We start from the raw sequence: 18,498 nt of genomic DNA on the forward strand, positions 1-18,498 counted from the left end.
AAATGAAAAGTCGGTCTTGTTTTATTTTATACTATTTATTTAGGGATTTGAGGAGGTGATCCATGCCTTTAATCTCAGCACTAGGGAGGCTGAAGCAGAGGCAGGCAGATCTCTGTGAGTTTGAGGCCAGCCTGGTCTACGTAGCCAGTTCTAGGATGGGCGGAGCTCCACAGAGAGACTCTGTCTCCAAACGATTTTCTTTTTAAATTTAAGGTCTGGAGAGATGACTCAGTGTTAAGGGAACTGGTTACTTTTTCAGAGGACATGAGCTCAATTCCTAGCAACCACATGGTGACTCACAGCTCTAACTGCGACTGTACAGCCTCTGAAGCACCGTGTACCACACACACTTAGATGCAGACAAAACATATATACACATAGACAAATTTATCATTTGTGTACACACGCATGCCTTCGTGAGTTTGTGCACCACATGCGTGCAGGGGCCTAAAGAATCTAGAAGAGGGGTCCCCGAGCTGAAGTTACAGGAGGCTGTGAGCCACTTTATTAGGAACTGAACCTGGGTCATCAGAAAGTGCCGTACTGCTCTTCCCTGTGCAGCCATCGCTCCAGTCCCTGAATCAATCCATTTGTGGCTTTTTGAGACAAGAGTCTCTCTACATATCCCTGGCCAGCATAGAATCAACTATGGAAACTAGGTTGGCTTTGAATTTTCAGAAGCGAACCTGCCTCTGTCTCTCATGAGCTGGGATTAAAGTTGTGAACCATTAGGTTCTTGCTGAAAATAGGTGGAATGGTTTATATATGCTCGGCCTAGGGAGTGGCACAATTAGAAGGTGTCGCCCTGTTGGAGTAGGTGTGTCACTCTGGGTGTAGGTTTTAATACCCTAGTCCTAGCTTCCTGGAAGCCAGTATTCTGCTAGCAGCCTTCAGATGAAGATGTAGAACTCTCAGCTCCTCCTGCACCATGCCTGCCTGGATGCTGCCATGTTCCCACCTTGATGATACTGGACTGAACCGCTGACCCTGTAAGTCAGCCCCAATTAAATGTTGTCCTTATAAGAGTTGCCTTGGCCATGGTGTCAGTTCACAGTAAAACCCTAACTAAGACAACCAGCACAGCAAGCTGCAAAAGGGAAAATATAAAATATATGGTTTGAGTATTAAAGGGGCACCAGGAAGTGGAATGGAGCTGAATCCTGTGTTCAAGGACATTAAATTGAATTAAGGGAGTAGTGACCTTGAGGCTAAGTTTAGATCCAGGCATGACAGTATAAACATTTAATCTCAGGAGGCAAAGACAAGCAGATCTCTGAGTTCCAGGCAAGCCTAGAACAGACAAAGTTCTAGGTAAAGAAAAACTTAAATCCAGGCTTGGTGGACCACACCTTCAATCTTGGTCCTTAGGAGACAGGCTAGCAGATCTCTGAGTTCAAAGTCAGTTTACAGAGCACGTTCCAGGCAGTGAAAGGAGTTGGAAAACAGAAAGCTGGTGATAATGTAATAGAACAAGGGGGCCAGCCATGTTCCAATCCCGGCAAGCAGCAGAGCTCAGCAGCTTTGGCCACATGGCTTTGGCTTTAGACTCCAGAATAGAAGGGACTTCTGGGACAATTGATGCTGGTTAGCTAAGAAATTAGTGGTGATTAAGAAGAGACCAGCATCACTGAGGTGAAATTTTCTGGGGAGTTTTTTCTAAGAACACAAAGAAGCTGTGTTCCAGAGAGAGCCGACGTTGTACCTCGTGCTGTGGCTGGACTTGGTAATGTAGGAGTCGCCCAGGTGGTACTGGTTTTGAAGGCATGAAGGGGTCATGGAGAGCAGCTGAGGCCTGGCACTGTGAGAGGCCAGGGAAGGCCGTTAGTGAAGGTGCAGCCTCAGTTGCAGTTGATGGCCCAGGACTGAAGGGGTCATGCAAAGGAGATGAGGCTTGGCACCATGAAGAGAGCCTAGGAGAGGCTATTGGTGAAGCCTAGGTGCTGTGGAAGACCTCAGTGTATTGGAGATGCCAGGACCATGGGGTGATCACCAAGAACAGCAGCGGCAATGAAGTGGATCAACCTGAGCTTAGAGTGCTACCGAGGACAGAGGTGGAGAAGTGACACAAGCCCTTTGGAACAGCCCAGAAGATCATGTGTGGATTCCAGACATTAAAACAAGGAGCTGTAACATTGAAGTTGCCTTGGAGACCCTAAGATGCCAGAGCCGTGGGCTATCTGCTGAGGAAAGCTACTAACAGGGAGTGGGACCAGCCCAGGAGAAAGAAGCTTGTTGCAGTCAAGATGCAAAAGGAGGTGGAGATGTGAAGAGCGCTTTGACATCAGACATGGAGATGCGGAGTTTGGAGTTTGCCCAGTTGGCTTCCTGTCCTGCTTGGGGGATTACAGTTAGGGGCTTGGATGGATCTCAGAAGAGACTTGAACACTGTTGAGACTGCTCTAGACTGTGGGACTTTGGAAGTTGGACTAATTGTATTTTGCATTATGCTATGCTTAGGTGTGACCCCAGAGACTCATATGTTTGGACAAGCCTATAGGGCCAGGGAGTGGAAGTGATGGTTTGTATATGCCTAGCCAGAAGAATGGTACTATTAGAAAGTGTGGCCTTGTTGGAGTAGGTGTGTCACTATGGGCATGAGCTTTAAGACCCTCATCCTTGCTGCCTAGAAGCCAGTATTCTGCTAGCAGCCTTCAGATGAAGATGTAGGACTTTCAGCTCCTCCTGCACCATGCCTGCCTGAATGCTGCCATGTTCCCACCTTGATGTTACAGGTTACCTCTGAACCTGTAAGCCAGCCCCAGTTAAATGTTGTTGTTTAATTGCCTTGGTCATGGTGTCTGTTCATAGCAGTAAAACCCCAACTAAGACAATAGGTTAACAATCATTAAAAATATTCGTTAAATGCCACCAGCCCTTCTCTGTTTAGCCTCTCCTGTTTCCACATTACTGAGGATGATCTTGAACTTCTGACCCCTGTCTCAACCTCCTGAATGCTGGGGTGACAGGCGTCCACTGCTACACTTGGTTTGTGTGGTACTGAACTCAGCTGTGTATCTTCTGTGGAAAGAAGAAGGCCACAGGAGCCAAGGGCTGTGGAGAGGGGATACCTTCCCAGCAGCCATCCTGCAGAGCATGAGGCTAGCCCAGGGTGACTGAGCTGGCCTGCTGTGGGATGAGGTGGACTTGTCTCAGCAACTGAGGGCTGGACTGTCCCCACTTCCAAAACCCAGGGTAATATGGGGCCAGGGCTAGGATTGTCAGCTGGCAAACAAAATGTGGGTTGGCACAGGGACCAAGCTTGCCTGCGGGCTGTGTGGGCTTCATTTTGGCACTACGGTTGGGCGCTGAATTGCTTTAATTGGCCATGTCCAATAAAATGCTTTTGAAAGTACAAAGCTGACAAAAGTACAAAGGTAGACAATGCCTGGAAAGCAAAAAAATAAAAAAATAAAAAAAATGAAAAAGCAAAACCAAAAAACCTTTGATGTCATTTACCCCTCTTACTCCATTTCCTGTTTGTATAACAAATTATCTTAGGTGTATGGAGGATAGAAGTTTGGTGGCTCGGGCTTCTAGAGCCTCCCTAGGCCGTCCATATCAAGGCCCTGCTGTCTGCTGAGCCCCTGCAAGGCCCTCACTCTGGACTAGAACAGGAAGAGGCAACACAAGGAGGCAGAACAGGCCAGCTGAATCAGGCCTCTGACAAAGCCACTAGAACTACAACAGAAGCATTTATCCAAGTTCCGATCGCAGTGGTGATGTGACCAGCTGCTTCGTGATCCTGCCACCTGGCTTCCCCTGCTGTGATGGGCTGTATCTCTGAACCGAACCAGAATCAACCCTGAAGTTGCTTCTGTCAAGAGCATTTTATCACAGGGGCAGGACAAGAAACCAAGATACCGGTGTGCATGTGGGACTTGCTGGCCATAACTGACCAATGATACAGCCCTCAGCCCAAGGGTGATGTCCTTCCCAGAGTCAGGAACCGCTTCCCTGTTGCACACAGCACAGCAGACTTGGAAGGAAGCATTACATATCCTGGGTTCAGGAGACTGGACCGGTGCCATTCCCAGTGTCTTAGTTAGAATAGCCGTTGCTGTGAAGAGACACTACCAAGCCAACTCTTATAAAGGACATTTGATTGGGGCTGGTGCACAGGTTCAGAGGTTCAACCATTATCATCATGGTGGGAAGCATGGAGTGGAGAGTTCTACATCTTGATCTGAAGGCCACTAGAAGACTTGCCTTCAGATAGCTGGGAGGAGGTTCTCAAAGCCCACCCCTAGAGTTTCACACCTCCTTCAACAAGGCCAAACCTAATAGTGCCACTCCCTGGGCCAAGCATATTCGAACCAGCACAAACGGAAGGGAGCAGGAACAGGACTGAGGGACACTGTTTCAGGGCGTGGCTCCTTTCCTTTGACACTGTGTTTGCCCCACTCAAGCCAGGCTATGTTTATAGACCCTCCCAAACAAAGGACAAGCTAATTTGTGGATAGTACTTCGTTTATTCATTAGAAAAACAAAAAACAAAACTGGACGGGTCTTATATACAAAATAAGATGTTTTTTGTTTTCAAGGCTTAAAAGCACTCTAAAAATTTAAGGTGGGAACACGGATGACGCACAAAGATGTTTCTTCCAGAAACACATGAACAAGTATGCACAATAGATTTATTATACACAGATCCAGATCATTTAGGACCAAAATGGGACCCTAGAGCTCTACACCACGTCAAAGCTCCAACATGGCAGACACAGAGGACGGTGGGAGTATGTGCCAGCATTTGGGCACAGAAGTGATCTACAATTCAGACCCAGGTACATAAAGTAGGAAACTCACTTCCATGTTAGAATACCAACAGAATTCAGCCACAAGCCACAGCAATCCAGTATACTGAGCTGCAGAACTCAGGGGAGACAGGTGTAGTCACAGCGCAGATGTAATCCTCACATCTGGGGTCCAGCACATCCTCAGCGCCAAGGTGTATCACTCTGCCTGACTCCCAAGACCCCCGAGGCCTGCAGCCTGGCCTCAGCACTGGCCAAGCCCTTCTTCCCTGGGTAGGAACAGGGTGGCAGAAAGCCATGCAGACTGCTGGTGTTTCCAGGGCGCTAAGGTGTTTGGGGACCAAGTCATCTCATGGCCTCAATACTCTCCCATACACAGATCAAGATAAGGACAAGTCAAAAGGAATGTGGGATCTCCTTTTAGAGCCATGATTAAAAGTGAATCTGTAGCTCACACAGGAAGGGGTTTATATGGATGTTAAGGACCCCCCAGCAACCGGATACTGGATGATCTGGGCTCAGCTGAACTACAGAGCCAGTAGCCGGATTCCCACCCTACACAGGGGCGGCTGGTTAGCTATTTGCTGGCTGCTGTGCTTTGAAATGCTATCCAATTATAGGCCATGACTACAGCATCCAGAGACAGCGTCTGGCCCAGTGGTATCCCGACACACCAACCACATTAGCACGTCCAAGGTGGATAGCTGCTATCTCCAGCCTGAATACTTGCCCTAGAAATGGTGACCGGTTCCAGCCTCTGTCTCTGACCCTCACAGGGACACTTGGAACCAAGTGTTTACTCATCTACCATACATGCACGGAGAGCACAGAGGCGTTGCAGCTAGGAACACCCTGCGAGACTGAGCAACGTTCTCAAAAAGTATTTTGTACAGCACTTTTAAAATAATTTACAAAAATCCCTACAAAACCTATTATGTACCAGGACACATTCATTAAATAAAAATGTCATTTGAGGTTAGTGTACATATTTATACAGGGGCAGGGGGTGCTGCATGGAAGGGACCCAAGTTTTGCTCTTTAACTGTCAGGACCCCCTACTACTCTATGCTGCCTCACACACACACAGGCATACACAGGCAAACAAACACAGGCACACGCACACAGACAGGCAAACACACACGCACATCATATAAGACACAAGCACTGCTTCCCACGGCTATGGCAAGAGCCGTGTCTGTCACAACTTGAGGCCTTTACTGCTCACTGTGGCACTGCCCCCATCCTCCATGGAGGTGTCACTGAATTCGCTGGCATCACTGCCCAAGGTCTCCTGGTCCTGCTGCTCCCTGTCAACCCTGTGCCGATATCTCAGGTCTAGGACTTTGTCCTCAGAGCCAGAATTCCTCCTGTCCTGCTGTCTCAGGGTCCCCTGAGCCTTCCGGCTTGGCCAGTTCCCACTGTCCTTCATTAGCAAGTGTGGGCTTCCAAATACAGGGTTGTGGCCAGGCTGGGTCTCCCTGAAGGCTGAGAAAGCTGGACCCTGCAGAGGTAGGCCCAGACTGGGGCTGAAGAAGCCAGCCTGCTTGCCTCCCCAGGAAACATTCTTCCCAAAGTGGAAGAGCTGCGTGGAAAGGAAAGGCAGGCCCTTCCTGGGGCCTGAGGAGAGGCTGGGTGGGTCCCCAGCCTGTGGTGTGGTCCCCTTTTCTTTCTCACCCCGAAAGACCCCTGTCCACACTGTGCCTTGACCCGAGTTCAGCATCCATGGGCTGGAGAGCCTGCTCTGCTGTGCAAAATCACTCCAAGGGAGGGAGAGGTCAGCCTGGGACCCGGGGTTGGGGGTTAGCAAGTTCTGACTGCCACAGTTCAGGTGAAAGGTCCCTCTGGTGCTTCCAGCCACTGTGGCACAGCTGGGCAGCTGACCGAACACACTTTCTGCCATTGCAGTCTGGATCCCCTGTGGGCTGTGGTCTTTGTGAACGTTAGCACTTTTCCTGCTGGGCGGAGAGGCTTTGGCAGAGCTGTTCTTGCTGGTGTTCTTGGGTAGTGCTGGCTCGCTTCGGCCCAGGGCAGAGGTGAGGTGGGTGGCCTGCTCCGCACGGAGGGCGCCCCTCCCAGTCTGGCTCGAGAGGCTGGTTGCCTGTGTCCGAGCTCTCTCTGGGCCTCTCCTTCCTTCTGCCAGCTGAGGGGTTCCCCTGGCTTTTTGGCTCCGTGTGCACACTCCAGGCTGCAACCCCGGCGTTGGCTCTTTCCTACAGGGCATCTCCGGCTTGGCAGGGACTCCTTGAGGTTCCGAGTTGCGTACAGACTCCTTGGCCTTTTCTGCCAAAAACCTCCTGATCTCCAGCTCAATGCTATCATCACTGTCCACTGTGCTGTCCTCGGATGTGGGGCTGGAGGCTGAAGGAGGGTGGCCAACTCCTGTGTCCTTGGAGGGAGGAACCCCTTCTGGACTTTTCCTCTTGGAGAGAAAGGTGGGGATGGCATCCTCAACCCCTGTGCCACCCAGCTTCCCCCTCTCTGTCACGCTGCTGCAGGTGCTTCCTGGGCCTCTCCCCGGGACATCTTTGCTGTCCCCTCTGCACTTGTGCAGACAGCTCCGTAGTGCCTGCTGTCTGTGGTCCTTCCAGTCCCCTGGAAGGCTGCTCAGTTTCTCCCCACACCGAGTCTCTGCGCTGCCAAATCTGACCTTCTTACACGAAGCCCGTGGGTCCCGGCCCCTCTTCCTAAACTTCCGCTTGGATCTTAACAAGTCCTTGATGGCCATGTCCAGGTCCTCGTCACTGTCCAGAGAACTGCTCTTATCCTCAGAGCTTTCCTTCTCACTGGCCTTCCCAAGGGCTCCATGGCCTTGTGATAGGTGTGTATCACTGAGCCCGACTGTCCTGGAAGAGACGGGCGGCTCCTTGGCTTCAGCCTCTCCTCCTGGGGTCTCTGTGATTTTGCTCTGCCCGAGAGGGTCCCAGCCATCATGGCCATGCTGGACCTTCCCCTGGATGTGGTCACCATCCTGGGCGCTTTCTCTACCCTCCCTTATTTTCTTGGGCACTGTGGTGCTGCCCCCACCTCTCCGTTTCCGTCTGAAGCCCAGAGGGAGATCTGGTGTTTTAGCCTTGGGGACGCCAGGCTGGCCGCTGGGGCCAGGTGAGGGCAGTGGATCCTGGGCAGGCTGAGGACTCCCTACTTGTGCCTTGAGGGCCAAAAAGGTCCGGATCTCCTGCTCGATGCTGTCGTCACTGTCAACGTTGCTGCTGTCACCTTCAGAGCGGGGAGGCATGGGTTGGGGACAGAAGAGTAGGTTCCTGGATGGTGGCCTGTCATGTCCTTCCATGGGGGCTGGCAGGATGGTCTTGGAGATGTCCAGGATTGCTTCTGCGCACATCAGCTCGGTGGATGTGTCTGCTAGGCATGAGGCCTGGTGCAGCACGGCGTCACTCTTGGCGGCTGTGTGTCCTGAAGGTACAGAGGTTCTCGAATCTGTTAGGAGCTTAGAGAGGGGGTCAGGGTGGAGGCCCCCCTGGGTGGTGTCTATAACCTTTGGAACTGCCAGCTTTTTCTTGCTAGGGGGTCTCCTGTGGGCTTCAGGCAAGGCACTTGGCTGGGTACTACCAGGGCTTTCCTCTTTCGGCTGGGCTCTCAGAGGTTGGTCCCCACTGGCCTTCTTCCTGGTTTTCTCTAGCTGGTACAGCTGAATGGCTTCCTCAATGCCGTCGTCACTGCTGGAGTCTGATGCCTGGTGCACCGGGGCTGAGCTCCTGATGCGCTTGCTACGCCTGGCAGGCACCCCTCTCCTCATTCCGCCCCTGCTCTGGGCAGCCTCTGGTCTGTGGGCGGCCAGCTTTGTGCTCGCCGGGGTCTCAGGCTCCGTGGTGAGCTTAGGCTGTGAGTTTCTCGGCTGTGTGCTCACCTTTGTTAACCTGGGAGGTTTTCGGAAGAGGAACTCCTTACAGGTTCCTATCAGAGCTGCCCTGGCTGAGGTTTCTCGGTTTCCTCTAAGTCTCGCAGGGCTCTCGTTTGGGCCTGATTTCTTATCCACAGACCCATCACACTTTGGGTGTTCGTGCTGTCTTTTCTCATGAAGAAACTGTTCTATTTCAGCTCGGATGCTCTGTTCAAAGGAGTCCTCGCTGCTCATGCTAGCTGGGGAGGTGGAGCCCTGGTCTTCACTGGCACCCACAGGAACGCTGCCTGAGCCAGGAGTGAGCTGTGAGGGACACGGGATGGGCAGGGCACTGCTGTGGGCAGGCTCTGGGACAGAGGGGACCCCCTGGGACACAGGTTCGGAAGCCCCACCCTTTGCCTTCAGGTACTCTTGGATAGCCTCCTCAATGTCCCGGTCCACCGAGTCATCACTGTCAGAGTCCAGCTCTAAGGGACCACGTCTCCCAGCTTCATCTTTCTCCAGGGGGCTGCGGTTTGCAACAAGACCACAGGCAGGGAACTCTGGCTGCTCTCTGCACATAGCAGGCTTGGGGGCCAGCCTGGTGTCCCGGGACCTCTCTGCACGTTGGCCTCTCTGTGTGACACGCTCATGGTTCATGCCCAGGGCAGCCTCGTCTCTCTGCAGGGTGCTGATAAGCATCTGTACCCTTGCACTCACTGAAGCCCTGGAGGTGTCCTCTTTAGACTCTGAGAAGCAGTCTGGAAAGCAGAAGCTCCTGGGCTGGCCAAAGGCCTCCCATCTGGACTGGAGCGCCACCACTGGAGGGGCGTTCATGAGGAACATCCTAGCAGGCAGGCTGGGGACTGAGAGGCTGGGCTTATCCGGCAGCCTGTTTCACATCCTGGGAAGAGAGAAAGCACAGTGAAGGCTATAGCTAAGCAGGAAATGGCCAGAAACCTTTAGCCAAAGCTGCACCACGTGAAGGACTCAAAAGACGCTTCCTCAAGCCTTCTGCAGAGTTGCCTGCCCTACGCTGTTTTATGTGGAAAACGTCAAATGTGTATTTGACAGATGCTCCTCAAAGGCTGACACCAACTGTGGCCAATTAGCATGAAAGTCGTGCCAACATTTTGGTGTTCCTATCATATGGGCGGGTCTGGACACAGGACTGGGTGGCATGCAGACAGATCATGGGCTTGTCAGCCCAGATGCCCAGGATGCTGTGAAGTGCCACGTGTGGTCAGAGCCAGGTCTCTACATATCAGCTAGGCTGGTGTCAGGAACACTAAGAGAGTTCAGAGTCACCAGAAAGAGGAGCCTTATCTAGGAGGCATTGAGTCATATGGAAAAATACCAGCTGCCCTGTAGAGCTCTCAACTCTTCAGGCTTCTCTGACGCCCTTCTGCCTCCCAGAGATGGAGGAGCGCCTGCAGGACTGAAGGACACAGAGCTGAGTTCCGGGGAGGGAAGGCAGGGAAGGTTGTCCCGCCCCTCACCCAAGGCCAGATGGTAGAGCCTGGCCTGCTGTTTGCTTTGCTTCTATGTTCTGTCCTCTCCACCAACTATTTAACTGGGACCCGCCTTTCTGACAGGCTGCGGTGTGCCGTAGACAGACTTAAATCCCTCCCCCAAGAGTTGGGGCTGGCCATCTAGACCAAAATCTACTCGGGGAGGCAGGCAACAGACTAGAGGACACTGCGAATGCAGCGGCAGCTCGTGGCGATTCCCAATGTGTGCTTCGAGAGTTAAACTAACATAAAAAATAAATCTACTGTAATTACTTGAAAGTCTCAGGAGCACGGCTTCGGGGATGAGGTCTTCACTCTTTCGCTCTGCACTTCAGAGCATCTTCCGCCAGCTTTTAAAATGGGCTGCGAGGGCTGGGCACGGTGATGCACACTTTCAATCCAAGCATCAGGACAGCCTGCTCTGTACATAGTGAGTTCCTGGCTAGCCAGGGCTCTCTAGTGAGACCAAATTGTCTAAATAAATAAATAAATAAATAAATATCAGCGTTTACTACCAGATTATAATCAGTAACATCTAATTTAGAAACTGAGCACGACTTACAAATACTTTTCCTGTTATGATGTCATTAATGTAAAGAAAGGCTTGACCAATTGGGGGAAGCTAGCTCTGACACCAACTACACCAACTGCAGCTCATTTGCCTCTCCTGTGAGAGCCACAGGGTGGGAGGTGCTTTCCTCTACCTGAGCTCACATCCTGGCCGGCCAGCCACCTCAACAATAACTTTGTCTTCCTGAGACACCAGGCTCAGGGCAGTGGGAACTAATGGGGAGAGGAACTTCTTCACTGGCTCAGGGACCTACTACAGAAATCACAAAACACTTGCTCAGCTTAACTGTGAAGTAGGGTGTGGTGGAGGTATGCCTTAATCTCAGGTGAAGGCCAGAGGATCTTGAGTTCAAGGCTAGCACTGGTTCCTTACCTATTTCAAAGACAGCATCTGGGCTACTGAGATCCAGTCTCAACCCCCCAAAGTAAACATGACCAAACGTGTTCTCCTGGGCGGGGGGAGGGAGGGGAGGGAAGGGGAGGGGAGGGGCGGGGCGGGTGGGGTGAGTAACATTCCTATCTAACAAGAAGGAGACCATTACAGCAGGTGCAGAGTTGAGGGAACAAATCAGTTTATTTCCACTCACCTGCTCACAGCTTATACGATGGACCCAGAGCTGGGCTTCTCTGACAGTCTCAATGGTTGTTGGTTCAACTACCTGGTCAATCTTGGGAGCTGTCATTCTGGAGAACCATGAACTTCAGAGAGTTAGAAATGTGAGCTGAAGCCAGGATTGGGACTTTAAGGGGAATCAGGTTTTCAGGGTGGTTGTGGGTACAATCAGCCCCTGGACCCCAGCATGGCCTCTGCACTTAAGTTATGATGTAGAGGGCTCTGTACTCCAACTTAAAGTGGGTGTGGATAAGATTTGGTCTTTAGAAGCCAGAGGTGCTGACAAGATTTGGCCTCCAGAAAAACTGTTGTTTGCCATTCCCCGTGCACATTGAAAGCAAGGGGAGACGGATTCCCGCTGCTGCCGGAGTACTGACTGCTCATCTTGCTGCCTGAGAGGCAGCTGGAGCAGCAGTCTGGTCTTCAGCAGGTTAATGCCAACCTTCTCCAGGCAGTGGCAGGGCCTCCTGTTGGTCTGTGATCCCACCCATCCATCCTCGGAGTCATTTTCTGGGATCCCAGGTTTAGGGAATCCAGGAGCCTCGAAGCTGCTCATGGCAGGGCGAGAAGGCAGCTTTGAAGGCCAGGCAGGCCTCGGTGACCCGGAGCCCGCCCCTCACCTGAGCCTCACCTGGGCCCGACCTGCGCCCGCTGGCTCTCGAGGAACGCAGGGCGCAACAAGCGCCAGGCACGCGCCGGAGGCGCCTCCCGGGGGCCATGACCCTCTCCCGTGACAGCGACCTGCCCCAGCCACCAACCCGATCCGGACCTCGCACGCCGCGGCCTGCACCGCGAAGCCGGCCCAGCTGCCCGCCTGGCGCCCCGCGTCCCGGAGGCGCCAGGCCCGGAGGCGGGAAGCGCGGCCACTAGCGCCCCTGCCCTCCCTCGGTCCGGCGCCCGGGGCCTGCGGAGTCCCTCCGGGACTCAGGGGCCCGGCGCGCGTGGGAGCGCGGGAGGAGGGCAGGGCCGGCGCGCGAGGGGCGGGGCGACCCCCTCCCCCCGGGCGGTCTCTCCCGCCACCTACCCGCGGCGGCTGCAGCGGCGGCCGCGCTCCGGAAGCCGTGCCCGGTGGCTGGGCATCATGGGAATGGCACGGCCGAGTTCCGGGGGAGGCGCGCGGCCCGGCCGGACCCCCGCCCGCGAGAGCGCGCCCACCTGCACCGCGAGTGCCCGCGCTCGGACACGCACGGCGCGCGGAAGGAGCGCACCGCCCAGCTCGGAAGCGGCCACGGCACCCGCGGGACTCGGAGGCTGCGCGGCGACCCTCCTTGTCCTCCCACCCGGGGCCTGGCGCAGCGCCCGCGCCGAGAGCGTGCGCAGCCCAGGGGTGCTGGAGGTCGCGCGCGTCGCCAAGTTGGCCACGGCGAGGGGCGTGGCCGTGGAGAGCAGGAGGGCGGCTGGACCCTCGCACATACCTTTAACTGCTTTATGCTGGTCCAGATCCAGTGGCCCCCGCGTGCCTGGCATTTGCTCACAGTTGCTCTCCCTGTCCTCAAAGCAGCAGAGGTGTACTTCCTTGCCTGGGGTTTGTTTGCACCCAGCTCGAGATTGCGCTTAGCATGCCTGATGCCTGAGCTGGACACCACGGAGCCTTCTGCCAGGGTCTTTGGTGTCGCCCATAGCTTCTGGGCTGCCCAAGTCCCCTTACTTTGTAGAACGGTTCTATACATCTGTGCACAATGCTCCCTACCCCACCTTAGGCAGACCTCAGATGGTGCTTAGAGATAGGGACCCTGAGGCGAGAAGAACTAAACCGGAGTAATGCAAGATGACCTTGCTGCATGTTCTCACCTGTGGTGTGCAGGAACAGGTGGGGCGGGACCAGCTTCTGCGAACAGAACGCTGTCAGGGTTGTACAGTGGAATTCCTTGGTACTGTGGCACACTCTGTGACGTCGGAAATCTTCCTAGGTTTCTTTTATTTTTTTAGACAGGTCTGGAGATAACTGTGTTGATAATGTCAGGAACAAGCCAGGCTCACCCGGGGCCCCTGGCACACACCCTGTCTGATAAGGCAGAGGAAATGATTAGAGAGTGTCCGGATCTGATTGAAGAAAACCCCAGAGACTTTGTTCCAGAGAAGAGCTCCTTCCCACTCTCCTCACCCGTGCTTCAGCACTTCTCTGGTTTTTTTGTTTTTTATTTTTAGATAGGTTTTCTGTAACCCAGGCTGGCTTGGGGCTCTTATTCTCATGCCTCTACCTCCCTAATATTAGGATTAAAATTGTTACTATGCCTAGTACAAGAAGATGTATTTTTAAGCTTGGGGAATTGGGGTGAGGTTGGGGGTCAAGAAACACAAGACAATTTAGTGCTTCATGACTGCCCCCCCAACACACTATCTCTTTCTCTTGTTTCTTTTTCTTTTTTAAATATTCATTTATTTTAGCTGGGTGTCAGCAGCACACGCCTTTAGTTCCAGCACTCAAGTGGCAGAGGCAGGCAGATCTCTGAGTTTGAAGGCAGCCTGGTCTACAGAGAGTGTTCCAGGACAGCCAGGGCTACACAGAGAAACCTTGACTGGAAACAAAATGATCCATTTACTTTATTTTATGGGCATGATTGTTGGACCGGCATGTACGCAAGCCCAACTTGCTTGCCTGGTACCCAAGAACTACCAGAAGAGGTTATTGGGTCCTCAGGAACTGGAGTTTCAGGTGGGCCACCATGTGGTGCTGGAAATTGAACCCAGGTCCTCTGCAAGAGCAGAATAGCAGTTAGCTATTGAACCAGTGTCCAGCCCCCACTTCCTTTTCTTTCACTGTGTGACACCCCCACTGGGGGCATTATTTAAATGAAGCTGACCTCAAACTAACACAGATCCACTTGCCTCTGTCTACTGAGCTGTGGGAATAAAGGCCTGAGTTATTGTTACTATGAAGAAATATTAACAGTATTTGGAGAGAATTACCCAACCAATAATGCCATCAACAAGATGTGGCTGTAGGCCTATTTTGGCATGCTCTTAGTGTTGTGAGAAACATCTTTGGGTGTCCCTGGAGCCACTCTGAGCATGTCTTCTGGACTAATGCCTACAAGCCAGCAGTCTGCTTGGCAGAGATGCTGACACTTGGCAGGTGCTCCTCAGAGATGGGGACTGTTAAGTTATTTTCTATTGCTGTGAAGAGATACCACGACCAAGGCAGATTATAGAAGAAAGTTTATTAAGCTTATGGTTTCAAAGGGTGAGTTCATTACCATCGCAGCAGGGAGCACGGCAGCAGGCAGGCAGCCATGGTGCTGGAGCAGTGGCTGAGAGCTCACATCTCGATCCACAAGTGTAACACAGACAGCAAACTAGCAATGGCTTGGGCTTTTGAAACCTCAAAGCCCACCCCCAGTGAATCACCTTCAATAAGGCCACACTTTAATCCTTCCCAAACAGTTCTACCAATCAAGGACCAAGCATTCAAACCTATGAACCTGTGGGGGGCCATTTTCATTTCGGTTACCACAGGAATCTACCTCACTGTCTTTGGGGCCTGCAGACATGCCATTTTCCACTTTAAAAAAAAAAAGATTTATTTATTCTATAAGTACACTGTAGCTGTCTTCAGACACACCAGAAGGTATCAGATCTCATTACAGATGGTTGTGAGCCACCATGTGGTTGCTGGGATTTGAACTCAGGACCTCTGGAAGAGCAGCCGGTGCTCTTAACCACTGAGCCATCTCTGCAGTCCCATTTCCCACTTCTTGCCAGCCTGTAAAGCTACCATACCAATGAGTCTTTGTCACCCTAATGCTAATCTCTTAACTGTTGATGATACTGAGTATCCCTCTCTTTTATTGGCTAATGGAAAATTGCCTGTTTATGTTCCTTGCCTTTTTTTTTTTTTTTTTAAAGTTTTCTGTTGGGCTATGTTTTCTGCCTTATTGATTCTAGAAGGGTTATTTGTGTGTGTGTCTGTGTGTGTCTGTGTGTGTCTGTGTGCTGTGGTGTGTGTGCCGTGGTGTGTGTGTCTGTGTGTGTGTGTGTGTGTGTGTGCGTGTGAGCGCTGTGGTGTGTGTGTGTGTGTATGTCACTGAAGTGGCCAGGCCTTTAACTACTCAACCCTCTCACCAGCCGGGATTCTAGTCGTCTTAAATATTAGGAATCCCATCCTGTCTCTTCCATGGGCTTGCATAGTACGTTGTAGTAGAAACTTAGTTTCTCATGTTGTCATCTCCTTGTCCCTCTCTTCCTCCTTCCCTTCCATGCTTATCTTGTTCTGTAGCCTTGGCTACCCTTGAACTTGCAGTTCTTCTGCCTCGGCCTCTGGAGAGCTGACATTACTTTGGAGTTGCTCTTCCTCCTCGTCCTCCCCATCTTTCTTCCTCTGTGGTATGGGGGATTGAACCCAGGGCCTCACATATGCTGGGCCGAGCTCTACCACTGGGTCCCACCCACAGCCAAGGGTTACTGTTTCCATCTGTTTGTTTACTGTTTCCATCTATTTGTTTACTGTTTCCATCTATTTGTTTGCTATGCAGTTTTTTTTCTTTTTTTGTAGTTTAATTTGTCAGATGATTGATAGCTGGGCTTGCATGAGCCCACAATAGCGTTGACCATGATGTGCTTATTAGTTAGTTTTTCATTATTGTGGCAGAATACGTGAGCTGAACAACTTTGAAAGGAAAAACAGGTCTGGAGAGACGGCTTAGCTGTTAAGAGCGCTTACTACACCTGTAGAGGATCCAATTCTGTTCCTAGCTCCCATGGTGGGTGGCTCAGGACCAGCTGCTGATTCTGGCTCCAGGGTATCTGATAACCTCTTCTGGCTGCCATAGGCACCTACACTCTCTCACACACATGCACTTTCACAAATAATTAAAATAATCAATCTTTAAAAAGCAGGAAAGATTTATTTCGACTCAGGGTTTTGGAAGTTGCCCTTCTTGCTTGCTTGGCCCCATTTCTTAATCCTGTGGCAAAGTAGACCATGGCAGAACGGTGTGGTGGAGACAGTTGTTCACCTAACAGCAGCCTGGAAATAGCGTGAGAGGAGGGGGCTGGGCTCCTTTCCCCTGCTGATGTCAGTTTCTGTCTCTAGACCCATTGCCCCTTTGTCCTGGTTATACCTAGGGTCCACCCTTGTTTGGCGTATACCACTAACCCATGTGTCTAGCGCTTTGTTTAGTGTTTACACATTCAGAGACTCTCCTAGGTTGCTCAGGTTAGCCCTGGACTTATTCTGTAGCCCAGGTTAGTCTTAAATGTGTGATCCTTCTGCCTCAGCTCCCTGAGTGCTGGGATTACAGATGTGAACTGCCATATCCCTTCTTACTTTATTAATTAGTAAATGGTTTATTTTTCATATAGTTGAGCGTTTTTCCTGTGTGTATGTATGTGCATGCAATTTTATCCTGCAGTTCTCTGTTCTGCAGGTAACAGAGGTAGGAAAAGGGTCTAGACACTGCATGTGGAGGCCCCTGGGCAAGTTCGGGGTAGAATGCCACTCAAAGCCTTCTCTTGGCCCCTGGCAAGATAGAAGAGACCCTCTCGGGACCTCTAAACTTCTTAAAATGACATTTCTTTGCTTCTTTATTTGGTGCCCCCACTCTCTACATGTGCATGTTGATAGGTTATTTCTCTGCCAGTGAAGTGAGCCAGTTCAAACCGGATTAGATTAGATAAAATGCAGGTTTAGTGGGAAGCTGCTCTCCAGCAGTTCTCAGGGCTCAAGGAAGGAGGCCAGGGAAGTCACCATGGGAAGGTGAGAAGAGAGAGAGGGGAAGAGAGAGAAGAAAGAAGGGGAAGAGGGGAAGACCGGGAGAAGGAGTAGAGAGGGAGATAGCAAAATGTCTGGATTATACAGGGAAGAGCCTCAGGAGGAAGGGCAGCCCAGCCCCTGGGACTGGAACCTTCGGGGTTGGGAGCAGGGTGTGCCAGGTAGGAGGGACCAGGGATGCTGGAAGAACCTGGAGGCCAGGTCTGTTAGGGTTCCTAGTTCAGTCCCGGGTTTTGGCACCAATGTTAGGTTTTAAATAGAAGAGCAGGAAGGTGGCGGGCCATGGGCACGTGGTGGGGGAGGAAGGGGGCAAGAACATCGAAGAACAAGAAGGGGTAAAGAGGGGAGGAAGAGAGGGTAAGAGAGGGCAAGCAGCCCCTTTTATAGTGTCAGGCACAGCTGGCTGTTGCCAGGCAACTGTGGGGCGGGGCCTACCTGGCTGTTCCCAGGTAGCTGTGGGGGTGGAGCTTAGACAGAATACTGAGAAAGTCTGCTTTGATATGTAAAGTATGAACCTCAGTCCCTTTTCCTGGGGTCTGAAACCAAACACGCGTTTGCATGCATGCATGTTGTCATGTGGATATGGTGGTCAGAGGACAACTTGAGGCTCTCTCCTTCCCCATAAGCATCTCAGAACTGAACTCAGGTCATTGGGGTTGGCGTCAAGTGTCTTTACTCACTGAGCTTGCCCCTCTTGGAACCTTCTTTGGGCCATTAAACATAAAGAAGGATAGGGACCTGGGTGGGGCCCTAATGGTAAACTCTAGGGGTCCTACGTTATGAAAGAACTCACCGGAACACAGTTAGCCCTGATGCGCCAAACACGCTTGCTCTGCCATCCTTGCGCAAGCCCAGAAGCATCCCAGCTTGATTCTTCTTCGTGTCTATTGGAGCAGGGGTTCTGGAGCAGCGCTGTATGTGATGCGCTTGGCGTTGTTCAATCCAGAGGTCAGAAGAATAACCCTGAGCTTGGAACCAACTGGATCCCAATGAACAATAAGAGTTCTACTCAGTGAGTGTGGACAACCGTAATCTGAAGAAAGAAGGCCCAGACTTCTCACCGATGAAGTTCACCGCCATACTGCTGGTAATGAAAGCCTTTCCGAAGCCGTACACAGTTCCTTTTACGCGGGAAATACGTCTCTGAATGCATGCAATCATGTTGATTTCTTTTTTTTTTTGAGTTTATCTCACTGATGAGTAAAACTCTGAAACTTGAAAAATATAGTTACCACTAACACCTTTCCTCCAATTCATCCCCTCTCCCCCCCCAATCTGAGAAGATGTGACAGTGAGAAGACCCCGTTTGAGAGGACAAATAAGAACTGTGTTTGGGATGCCGCCTCGACTGTGTGTGTCACAAGATGCACTCACGTTCAAGTTGTGTGGGTCTGCGAGGTGTGAACACTGTCCTGAAATTAGGCCCCCAGCACTGTCCAGGAGCACAGCGCTGACCAAGTGCACAGCTGCAAACATAAATATGTTTGCTCGTCAACATAAATATC

The 18,498-nt window shown here is 51.8% G+C and overlaps 1 protein-coding gene and 1 pseudogene across 6 annotated transcripts; one reads left to right on the plus strand and one right to left on the minus strand.

Moving 5' to 3' along the window:
- Positions 1-4,446: 4,446 nt before the first annotated feature.
- Positions 4,447-12,925, minus strand: Ppp1r26 (protein phosphatase 1 regulatory subunit 26). Of its 6 annotated transcripts, none has more exons than XM_032902973.1 (4): positions 12,699-12,925; positions 11,258-11,354; positions 10,374-10,574; positions 4,447-9,493 (listed from the first exon to the last, which is right to left on the minus strand). In XM_032902973.1, exon 4 carries the CDS (start codon positions 9,433-9,435, stop codon positions 5,950-5,952), a length of 3,486 nt encoding a protein of 1,161 aa, XP_032758864.1. In that variant the 5' UTR covers positions 9,436-9,493; positions 10,374-10,574; positions 11,258-11,354; positions 12,699-12,925; the 3' UTR covers positions 4,447-5,949. The 6 variants fall into 6 exon arrangements, with proteins under 6 accessions (XP_032758864.1, XP_032758863.1, XP_032758860.1 ...); XM_032902972.1 differs by lacking the exon at positions 12,699-12,925 and adding an exon at positions 12,308-12,392; XM_032902969.1 differs by lacking the exon at positions 12,699-12,925 and adding an exon at positions 11,915-12,140.
- Positions 12,926-17,824: 4,899 nt separating this feature from the next.
- On the plus strand, positions 17,825-18,140 carry LOC116900006 (annotated as a pseudogene).
- Positions 18,141-18,498: the final 358 nt, after the last annotated feature.

The sequence above is a fragment of the Rattus rattus genome, chromosome 5, assembly GCF_011064425.1.
Source record: "Rattus rattus isolate New Zealand chromosome 5, Rrattus_CSIRO_v1, whole genome shotgun sequence".
Taxonomy (NCBI): domain Eukaryota; kingdom Metazoa; phylum Chordata; class Mammalia; order Rodentia; family Muridae; genus Rattus; species Rattus rattus.